Genomic DNA, 11144 nt, shown 5'->3' with positions numbered 1-11144 from the left:
AATCTTTCACACCAGTAAACAGCAGTACAATAAAAACCTTTCTAAATGGTTTTATATTGCTATTATTTCTGATCTTATTTGTGGAGAAATGGAGGACTTTTGTAATACACGTTAATTTAAAGCAGTCGGCCTGTAGAGCTACATTTAATCCTTGACCAACATGCATCAAATCAACCAAACTCAATGTGGCCACTTGGTGGCAGCAAAGCTCAACATAAAAGGGTAAAACGAGCCAATCAACAAACCTGTCAGAAAGAAAACAATAACTGGGTGATAAATGAACAGTTATACTTAACCTGAAACAAAGGGACCCACTGGAAGGACTTTATTTCTCAGCCAGAGGGCTGACCTTTCTTGTCACCCTCTGTCAGTACAAGGTCACAGGTCATACAGACTTAACAACAAGCTTATTCTTGTCCTGATCTGACAGCCGACTAAGTTTACATGCAGATCTTCTCCTGGGTGGATGTGCCCAGGACCAGACGATCACAATAACCCTTTGGAGTCACCATACCCCAGTCCACTAGGGTATGATGACTGATATCCCATCATACCCCAGTATGATGACTGATACCCCATCATACCCCATCAGTGATTTTTCCCCAGAGTTGTGTGGAAAATTGGCCTCAAATGGTAGCAGAAGGTCATTGAAAACCAAAGATCTGGAGTACCTTTTACCCTCTGCTTTGTATAAAAATATTTTAGCTTTTACATTTATCAATACACAATTTCTTAAACAGAAACTCTTGCAGGTGTCTTGTACAAATACCATTTGCAAATTTATGGCCAAGTTATTCCTCAAAGGAAAAGGTTCATTGGATCCTTTATTGTTTTACATCCTTAGAATTTGATAAATTAATTTATTGCTGTAAGTGAATGCCTCACCAGATAACAGGACATTGATCCCCACCGTGGAGCAAAACCTTTTAATAGAAACTTTTAACAGAGACGGTCTGGATCTCTGCTCTCCTGAGAAAACCTTCTGTGTCTGAGACACATTTCCATCAAACATACAAAACATAATAGCATGACACGAAAATCAGATTAATAGTCATAATGAACTAATTATTCCACCACCGACATTTATGACATTCTGCAGTCATTATCATGTACCGAGTCCAAATCAAGTACAGCAGCTTTAACACTGATAAAAGAGCTGATTAGCTACTTATATAAATAGATTAGATAAAATGTTACACAGAACATCACAAAGCAGGAAACAAGAGTAAAAAAGCAACTTCTAGTCTCTGTATCTAAAGGTCAAACATTAAACTTCCTTATTGATGGTAATGAGGAAGTTTTCCTGGAAACTGCGGCTGATTGTTGCTCACATGGAGACCACAGCTCTGTAAACTGGATCATCAACTTGTAAATCAAAGATGTTAAAGTTCTGCTGCAGGTTCAAAGGTTCCTTTATTTAAGACTTTAGAATAGAAAATAAATCTGATTTATTGTCCCACAAAGGTAAAAATCCTGTGCAACAGCAGCAAATTTTAAATGTTTTCTGTAGATGCTGATTTTATAGGATCTGCAGTTTGTTTCTTTCTAGTTAAAAAATTACTTCTTTTAGTTGGTGGTTCAGTTTCTTAAAACTGACTAAATTAAACGTGGATCTGCATCTTAAACAAAACATGAGACAAAAGCTGCTTCTGTTAAAGAAATAAGCATTCAGTGTCTGGTATGAAATATCTCTCTTCCTATAAATAAAGTCATGTGAGTCGATCTTCTTCCTGCTTTAAAACACTTTGTTCACTTTGATTTATATTGCCAATAAACAGTAGTGGCAGAGATCAAAGTCTGACTGAAAGAATCACAAGTTCAGATTAAAGTTCAAAGTCATTAAAGACTTTAAGAGAGAGAAACTCAGACAGTTGCTGCTACTGAGAGGAGAAATGGCTCACAGAGGAGATCTGAGGCTGGAGAAAATCTCCTGCTCCATTGTCTGGATTTCCTGAAGGATCCTGTGACTATTGCATGTGGACACAGCTACTGTATGACCTGTATCAAACAATCCTGGGATACAGATGAGAAGAAAGTCTGTAAATGCCCTCAGTGCAGGAAAACATTCACACCGAGGCCCGTCCTGGTGAAAAACGTTGTATTAGCAGATTTAGTGGAGGAGCTGAAGAAGACCGGACTCCAAGCTGCTGCAGCTGATCACCGCTATTCTGGACCTGAAGATGTGGTCTGTGATGTCTGCACTGGGAAGAAGATGAAAGCTGTTAGGACCTGCCTGGTCTGTATGAATTCATTTTGTGGGAATCACCTTGAAACCCACAATAACGACCCGGAATTGAAGAATCACAAGCTGGTGAATCCCTCCAAAGAGTCGCTCCACAGCATCTGCTGTCATCATGATGAGGTGATGAAGATCTTCTGTCGTACTGATCAGCAGTGCATCTGTTACCTCTGCTTGATGGAGGAACATAAAGGCCATGACACAGTCCAAGCTGCAGTAGAAATGGCTGACAAGAAGAAGAAGCTCCAGTTGACTCGAAGCCAAATCCAGCGGAATATGCAGGACCAAGAGAAAGAAGTGGAGCTGCTTCAACAGGAGGTGGAGGCCATCAATGTCTCTGCTGATAAAGCAGTGGAGGACAGTGAGAAGATCTTCACTGAGATGATCCGTCTAATCCAGGAAAGATGCTCTGATGTGAAGCAGCAGATCAGATCCCAGCAGGAAACTGAAGTGAGTCAAATTAAAGACCTTCAGGAGAAGGTGAAGGAGGAAATCGCCGATCTAAAGTGGAAAGAAGCTGAACTGGAGCAGCTCTCAAACACAGAGGATCACATCCAGTTTCTCCTCAACTACACTTCACTGCCAGACCAAAATGAGTTTGTAGAATCACAGAGCATCTACATGCATCCGTGGAAAAACTTCAAGCATGTGACAGCAGCTGTGTCAAAGCTCAGAGATCAACTGCAGGATATTCTGGCAGGCACTCTTAAAAAGACGACAGTTAAAGTCAGCAAAGCTGAGGCTTTAAAGTCAGAACCAGAACCAAAAACCAGAAATGAGTTCTTAAAATATTCACAAGAAATCACTCTGGATCCAAACACGGTGAACAAAAAGCTGCTATTATCTGAGGGGAACAGAAAAGTAACCAGAAAGAATAAAAAACAGTCGTATCCTGATCATCCAGACAGATTTGATCGTTTATTTTACCAGGTCCTGAGCACAGAGAGTCTGACTGGTCGTTGTTACTGGGAGGTGGAGTGGAAAGGAGACAGAGTTGGAGTCGCAGTTTCATACAAGAACATCAGCAGAAGAGGATTGTCAGAGAAATGTGAGTTTGGAATGAATGACATATCCTGGTCATTTGACTGCCGAACAAAAAGTTACACGATTTATCACAACAGAGTTGAAATTCCAGTACCAGGTCCAGTTTCCTCCAGAATAGGAGTGTATCTGGACCACAGCGCAGGCACTCTGTGTTTCTACAGCGTCTCTAAAACCATGACTCTCCTGCACAGAGTCCAGACCAGATTCACTGAGCCGCTGCATGCTGGAGTTTGGCTGGTTTATGTTGACTCCTCTGCTGAGTTCATTAAACCTAAATAGTGAAGCGTGATCTCAGGTTAAAGTCTGTGCTTTAGTCTCTTTAGTCTCTCTCAGATCAGCCGTCTTTATGGAGCTTCTTTGTCATTAGTTGAAGTTGAGGTTCTCGTCTCTCACAGCGAGTTATTTTTGACAGTCCAAACTGTTGAGTGGTTCTGTTAGCATGAAGCCAACTTCTGCTCCATGAGACTTAGACAAAAACTATCCTGAAGATTAATCACTTTTTTCTTTCTTTTTTTGTCATCAATGGTTCATTGTGTTTTGTTCTGATTGTTATATTGTGTGAAAATTGTGCCTGATTATCCTGTCAATGATTAAAATCTGACGTGTCGGGTAACAGAGTCGACAGCCTGCAGAGTCACATGGGAGCCATAGATCTGTCTCTGAATCAAATCCTCTGACTTGAACAATCGATGAACTGATCGATCGTGGTCACGAACACGTGAGCAGTCCCTGCAGTTACAGTTATGATAAATATACTTTTTCTAAAAACATTTTGCGGTTTCAGTGCTTTGAGTGAATATCTAGTGAATATTATTTGTTTTTTCCTGCCAGCTTCAATATTTTAAAATGAAGAACTTGTGGACATTAAATTGTCAGTAATGCAGACATGTTTCTAAATGCTGGTCAGTTTTAGATTTATTCTTTCATATAACCTTTAATAAACTTTCCCTCACTGGAAAAGGAGTAAATGATGTAAATGAGGATTTAGATTTGATTCAATTTACTGATAAGTGATCAAATTAATTGTTATTTTGGTAAACTGTAAACTTGATTGATATATGAAAATGTCCTGATTTAAACAAACTGCAAATTAAGCAAATTTTGATCAAATTTATTTGTACCTTCAATGAAATGGAGCAGAAACTTAAAATCAATTTGCAAATTTAACATTTTCAATCACATTTATCATCTTTACTGGTTGCAGACCCATGGTAAAAAAAATCTGTTTTTGTTTTTAAAAATCAGAAAATATTATTTTGTTTATGTATGCAAATCAAAAACCTGAAATGGAATAAGAAGTGATTGCAAGATTGATTTATTTAAATATTAAGATGTAATTAAGGATTGTTTTTAGACACAAAGTGTAAATTTGATTGAAATCTTAATTCTTGTTTTGGTTTCTTTAAATAAAAAAAACTTAATTAAATAAACTAACCAAAAAAACGTCTACTTGTTTATTGAACCATTTTCTTTTCCTTATTTATATTTCAATGAGTCCTGGCAGGATTAATAAATTAATCAATACATGAGCTGGTTGCCTACATGCGAAAATGAAGATTTCTGTGCAGAAACAATCCCTGCAACCAGAATCCAGGATGTGGAAACGAGTGAGTTTTATTGGATGGATGTGTGAGCGACTCTGGGAGAACATCGGTCCAGACAGCAAACAGGAAGGAAAGAATAATGCATGAACATGAAGGAGTCTTCATGAACATCTGACTCCTGTCATGAATGTCATTCAGTAAATAATGACACTTCAATGCAAAGTCGTCACTTTTAATGTAATTTCTTGTCAAACGTGTCATTAGTTACTGAATGACATTCTTAAAGACTCGTTCATGTTCATGACAGTGTCGTTTTATGGAGGGTCATGTCAGGCTTTCACACACCCTGTCAAATAAAGTGTTACATAAAAACCATAAGGAAACTCTGGTTAACAGTAAAGAGACTTTTCATTGACTCCTTCAAAGGAAAGTTGAAGGAAAGAATCAAAGTCCCACCGAAACAAAAGACTTCCCATCGACACAGAAAGCAGACTGAAGCTGTCGTAGACCAACCAGGTGACCTCATTCGCTCACAAACACAGACAGGAGGTTTAGATCTTACCCAAAGTGATTCTTAGGACAGGTGAGCTTTATATGAGGAACACAAAGGTCGGGAGAAGCTGTGAAAATGGCCGAACTGTGGGAGTCACTGACCTGTTTCCAGCCACCATCCTGCTGAAAAGCAGAAGACTCAGACTGTGAAGAGGTTTTATTCGTATTAAATGATGTTCCTTTATGTGTCATATAAATGTAATGTTTTTTGAATCACAGTCAAGGTGTTTTTCTGTGCAGCTGGAAACGGTGTACAAACTAATGAACCAAGATGTGTCTACTGAAGTAAGTTTCCAGGGTTGCTGAACTTCCCCAGACAGTTATTTGGGAACTCGCTGTTTTTCCCTGCATGGAGATGGAGTGTTTAGTTTTCACCTCCCATAGACATTACAGTGAATGAACATACAAGGTTTCGTATGTTTTCCTTTGTTTTTTGTTTGGTCTTCGAAGACTGAGTCTCCGCCTCGGTAGTAAAGAGAGATGAATAAAGTACTATGCAACTCTGGGTTCCTCAGAGCGGATCCTAATTTGTGCCTAATGCAGTGTATTTCTTGCTCTCCGTCTGCAGATGTATTAAAGATTGTTTTTGCTCCCTGACTTTTGTCTGGACCTCAGCCTCTGAATTGTGCACTTCACAAGACATATTTAAAGACTCAGGAAGACAAAGTTCGAACGCTGAGGTGTGTTTGATTCTGCTGGATCGGTCCTGCTGGACTTGTTTGACCAGAAAGCCAGTTGGTGCTGAAATGTAACTTTTACAAGTGTGACGGTTTATTAAAATGCGTTTAAATTAAATGTGGAGACTTAGTTTTTTTGCTTGCTTCAGCAGATTTCTTTTACTTTGAGTTGGTCAGTTGGAGGTTCAGAGGTCACATTTTATTCAGAAGTTGATTTTAAATTGTATTTCCAGAGTGTTTTTTTGTCAGAAACTTCCTAGAAGCTGTAATGTCCCCAGACTTTTTATTAAAATGTCCTGTTAAGGAAAGCCAGGCTGTTTATTTGATGGTGTTGTTTGATGCTGAGCGGGCCGACCTGGGCTCGGACCGCGCAGCGCTTTGGGGATGTGGATCTTTGGTCGCCATTATAGCAAATTAGGAAAGCTTTTAAAAGACTGCAATCACATGAATACAGCATGTAATGTGAGTTTCATTTGTTGCTTTTATGGTTGAAAGGAAACAATCACAACTATCTGTGTTAAACTGTGGGTCGTCACAGTGAATATTAAATGGTTTATCCTTTTCCAAAAGAAAGCTTTGATAAGTTTCTATGACTGTTTCAAATCAAAAACAAACTGTTTTGTTGAATGAAATATTTTTATTCCAAATTTCCTAGATGTATGAATATGTTCAAGCTAAAGTCTTTCATAAAATATACTCAAGAGTCAAACACACCTTATGGAAATGAGTCAGTCTTAAAACATGTCTTCTTCCTGCTATGAGACAGAGATTCCAGATTTTCAACATATCTTTACTCATCTCTTAAATCTGGGAGTAACTAAGACCTGCTGAGAGTCAGAAGTCTTCTGATTTAAACTTTGTCGTTGCTGCTGAGAGGTAAAATGGCTCAGAGAGGAGTTCGTCTGGAGGAAATCTCCTGCTCCATTTGCTTGGATCTACTAAAGGATCCGGTGACTATTCCCTGTGGACACAGCTACTGTAAGAACTGTATTAAAGACAAGTGGGATGGAGAAGATCAGAGGAGAATCCACAGCTGCCCTCAGTGCAGGAAAGAGTTCAGATTTAGGCCTGTCCTTGTAAAAAACATCATGCTAGCAGCACTAGTGAACGATCGGAAGAAGACTGGCTCCAAGCTGCTCCAGCTGATCACCGCTATGCTGGACCTGAAGATGTGGCCAGTGATGTCTGCACTGGGAGGAAGATGAAAGCTTCTTACTGTGAGAATCATCTTCAACCTCACTACGACGCTCCACATTTAAAGAAACACAACCTGGTGAATCCCTCCAGGAAGCAACAAATCCATCAGAGAATCCAGGACCAAGAGAAAGATGTGAAGCTGCTTCAACAGGAGGTGGAGGCCATCAATGTCTCTGCTGATAAAGCAGTGGAGGACAGTGAGAAGATCTTCACTGAGCTGATCCGTCTCCTCCAGGAAAGAAGCTCTGATGTGAAGCAGCAGATCAGATCCCAGCAGGAAACTGAAGTGAGTCGAGTCAAAGATGTTCAGGAGAAGCTGCAGCAGGAGATCACTGAGCTGAAGAGGAAAGACGCTGAGCTGGAGCAGTTCTCACACACAGAGGATCACACCCAGTTTCTCCTCAACTACCCCTCACTGCCAGCACTCAGTGAGTCTACAGGATCATCCAGCATCAACATCCGTCCTCTGAGACACTTTGAGGACGTGACAGCAGCTGTGTCAGAGCTCAGAGACAAACTACAGGACGTCCTGAGAGACACAGGGACAAACATCTCACCAAGACTCACTAAGGTTGATGTTCTACTGTCAGAACCAGAACCAGAACCAAAGACCAGAGCTGAATTCCTGAAATACTCACAAGAACTCACCCTAGATCCAAACACAGCGAACAGATTCCTGTTATTATCTGAGGGGAACAGAAAAGTAACGAGGGTAGAAGAACAGCAGTTTTATCCTGACCATCCAGATAGATTCTCTGGTTGTTGTCAGATCCTGAGCAGAGAGAGTCTGACTGGACGTTGTTACTGGGAGGTGCAGTGGAGAGGAGGAGGAATTGAAGTCGTAGTTTCAAATAAAAGCATCGGCAGAGCAGGGAGATCAAATAAATGTGAGTTTGGATTCAATGACAAATCTTGGTCATTAAATTGCACCACAGACAGATACACATTTTATCACAGCAACATTAAAACTCCAGTATCAGGTCCAGTTTCCTCCAGACTAGGAGTGTATCTGGACCACACAGCAGGTATTCTGTCTTTCTACAGCGTTTCTGGTACCATGACTCTGATCCACAGAGTCCAGACCAGATTCACTCAGCCGCTACATGCTGGGTTTGGTCTCTTCTCCCTATTTTCACATGATGGTGGCGCGACTGCTGAGTTTGTTAACTTGAAATAGTTTCTTTTGTCTCCATCATTGTTGTCGTCTCTTCGTCATCTGATGTGTTTATACTGGAGTCTGAGTGACTCTCGTCTCTCGTGGTTATTTTTGATGGTGCAAACTGCTGTTAGTTTAGTTCATATAAAGTCATGTTCAGCTGCATTACTCTATTTTTGTTCTTTATTTAATAAATCATGGTCCATTGTAATGGTGATTACAATGATACTTTGTTCTCTTTGTTGTTTCATTGATGTTTGTTTGGGTGCTGCACCTTCCTGTTTCTGTTCAACTGTAGATGCTGTCACTGCTCCGAAGGATTTCATCCATCAGATATTTTTTACGTTTATTACTTTGTCAAACCAGATATTGCTGTTCTATTTGGGTTCTATGTAAATATTGTGATTTTGTTAAATTTGTGGTTTAGTGGAAACAGAATATTTATGTTTGGTTTGTCAGGTTAAAAAAAATAAATTACTGGTTTATTAATTTCTTCTTTTACTATTTTATGATTTATTCAAGTGGTTTGTTGGACATCAGATTTCGCTGTTCAAATATTTCTAGTGAATGGCTTGATGTGTAGTAGATTAATTTGTTTTGTTTCACATAAACTGGCTGCAGGAAGATAATTATGTTAATATAAATGAGTCAACTCTTTGTAATTATAGTTCTTAGCTTTTACATTCCTTGAATTACTGGGCCAGGAAGAGGAGCAGCAACCGCTCCTCATTCAGGTTCATTAACTAAACAATGGCTACAAATTACAAAGCACTGAAATCCCTTGTTTGTTGTTTTTTAAATAATCCGTCTCAGTTTTGAAATTGGTTTTGAGATTTTCATCTTATTTATTGTTAAATAAATTCATGTTGACACTAAAATGATTCCTTAAATGAACCTTTTTATGGTACCTTTGATTCATTTTGCTTTTTTCAAAGAATCTACGCTCCTGTCATCACACGTTGGACTTTCTTTTGACTTACTGAATGTAAAGAAATAAACATTCTTCTCATAACTCTGACCTGTTTGACCTTTTTAAACCACCTGTAAGTTTATTTCAACTAAGCACTGAAAACCAGAGAGAAATATATTTTTATCTACATAAAAACTGTTTTGGATCGACCACAAAAGCTAATTGTCTCCACTACAGACAGTGAATGGCAACATTCATATCCACATAGAGCTGCATTAATTTTTCATGAAGCTCTTGTAAAGTCGGACCATTAAGGAAAGTCTTGTCTGGTCTTGTCTCAGTGGGTTCAGGGTCTGGACTCCAGTAACCGACCCGAGTGGGAAAATTACGTCTCCTACTCCCTGAACCAATCAAGTTAAATATTAAACCTGCCTGATGGAAAAACTCTGTCACTCAGTGTATTTAGTAACCAGCCAACTTTCCTTTGGGTGCAAAATGTTGCAGTAACTCCAGATTATGGCAACGCTGCCTCAGCATGACGTCTATTTTATAGTGTTGACTTGATCCATAGTTAGTGTGTGTGTATGTGTATCTGTCCACATTTCTTCCATTCACCACTAGATGGAGCCTCTGTACCACGCCTGATCCGGATGGGAAGCATAGACTTCTTTCTACAAAGGAGTTTTGCCAAACCATGTGAATAGAAATTAGTAAATAAATTACATACAGAATCTTCAGTTTGCATTAGTGAACTTTATGGGTCGTATTATTGACCTCTGACATTAGACAGGACAGTTTTTGCTTCCTTGCTGAGAAAGAAACAAATGTTTCAACACGTCTGAGATACAGTTTAGTCTCTCTCTCCTCTGAGTGTGTGTGTGTGTGTGTGTGTGTGTGTGTGTGTGTGTGTGTGTGTGTGTGTGTGTGTGTGTGTGTGTGTGTGTGTGTGTGTCGCATCCAGGTGCCACAGTGTCTCCTGTGTTGTTGTCTTTATAAACAAACTGAACGCCACTCCTGCTCCCATCGTCTTGTTTCTGGGGCAGGACGATGGGAGCAGGTAATGATGGGAGTCTTGGTAATGATTAACATGGAGCTTGTGGTGAATCTCAGTTTTATTTTGCATTTCTTTAGTATTTATAGAAACATTTGGAAAACAACAGTTTAACCATGCGTTTATTTATAGTAATCACATGTCTAAACAATAAGCTGGTGCTAGTCTTTCCACAACTAGATAAATATATAATTTAAGTGTAAAAAGTGACATATTTGAGATTTGTGTAACCTTATGTCACAACATATTAATGCTCCTGATGTCTCTGTTAGGGGAGGCAGTCAGCAAACACCAATAATCAGAAGTAATATAACATTTAATTATACAAACCCTTAGATCTAACAGCTGTTAATACGCTTCAGTGGTGAAGTTACTGTGAACTCAATATATTGTATTTATACTGTCTCCATGTAAATCTGTTGAAAGTGGACATTTAAATGTCTTCCAGCTGCAGCCAGGATTTGACTTTGTCTGGTGAAGTAGATGCAAGCTGTCATTATGAAGGCACAATCAGTGCTTCAGGCTCAGCAGCCTGTATTTATCTTATTTTGAAGTGAAAAAGGAAGTTGTTCTCGAGTTGTCCTGTTGCGTCAGCAGGTCTAAATACTTTAAAATGTTTTTTGATGCGTTTATGCATGCAGAAGAAAAAAGAAATGGCACCAAAGTGAAAGATAAGTTACGATGTCTGATAAGTATTGTAAAAATAGAGACCAGCTAAATGTTGCTAAGCTGCTGCTAGGAATGGTAAAGTTTGTACCAATCTCCGGTAAACTT

General features: G+C 39.2%; 1 protein-coding gene and 1 pseudogene across 1 annotated transcript; both read left to right on the top strand.

The window, feature by feature from the left end:
- The first annotated feature begins 1892 nt into the window (after window positions 1-1892).
- On the top strand, window positions 1893-4626 carry LOC129376642 (tripartite motif-containing protein 16-like; annotated as a pseudogene).
- A 2311-nt stretch (window positions 4627-6937) lies between these two features.
- Window positions 6938-8430, top strand: LOC129376471 (tripartite motif-containing protein 16-like protein). Its single transcript, XM_055056092.1, has 2 exons — window positions 6938-7239; window positions 7344-8430. Exons 1-2 carry the CDS (start codon window positions 6938-6940, stop codon window positions 8428-8430), a joined length of 1389 nt encoding a protein of 462 aa, XP_054912067.1.
- The last annotated feature ends 2714 nt before the right edge of the window (window positions 8431-11144 follow it).

The sequence above is a fragment of the Poeciliopsis prolifica genome, unplaced genomic scaffold (genome assembly GCF_027474105.1).
Source record: "Poeciliopsis prolifica strain line A6 unplaced genomic scaffold, Auburn_PproV2 SCAFFOLD044, whole genome shotgun sequence".
In the NCBI taxonomy this organism is placed as follows: Eukaryota; Metazoa; Chordata; class Actinopteri; order Cyprinodontiformes; family Poeciliidae; genus Poeciliopsis; species Poeciliopsis prolifica.
This window is presented reverse-complemented; position numbering and strand designations above follow the sequence as displayed.

What these genes read in the sequence shown, in the direction of transcription:
- LOC129376471 (XM_055056092.1), top strand. Translation starts at nt 6,938, where the DNA reads ATGGCTCAGAGAGGAGTTCGTCTGGAGGAAATCTCCTGCTCCATTTGC. An exon ending in CTGAAGATGTGGCCAGTGAT is followed by an intron (nt 7,240 to 7,343) that starts GTCTGCACTGGG and finishes GAATCCCTCCAG; the next exon opens with GAAGCAACAAATCCATCAGA.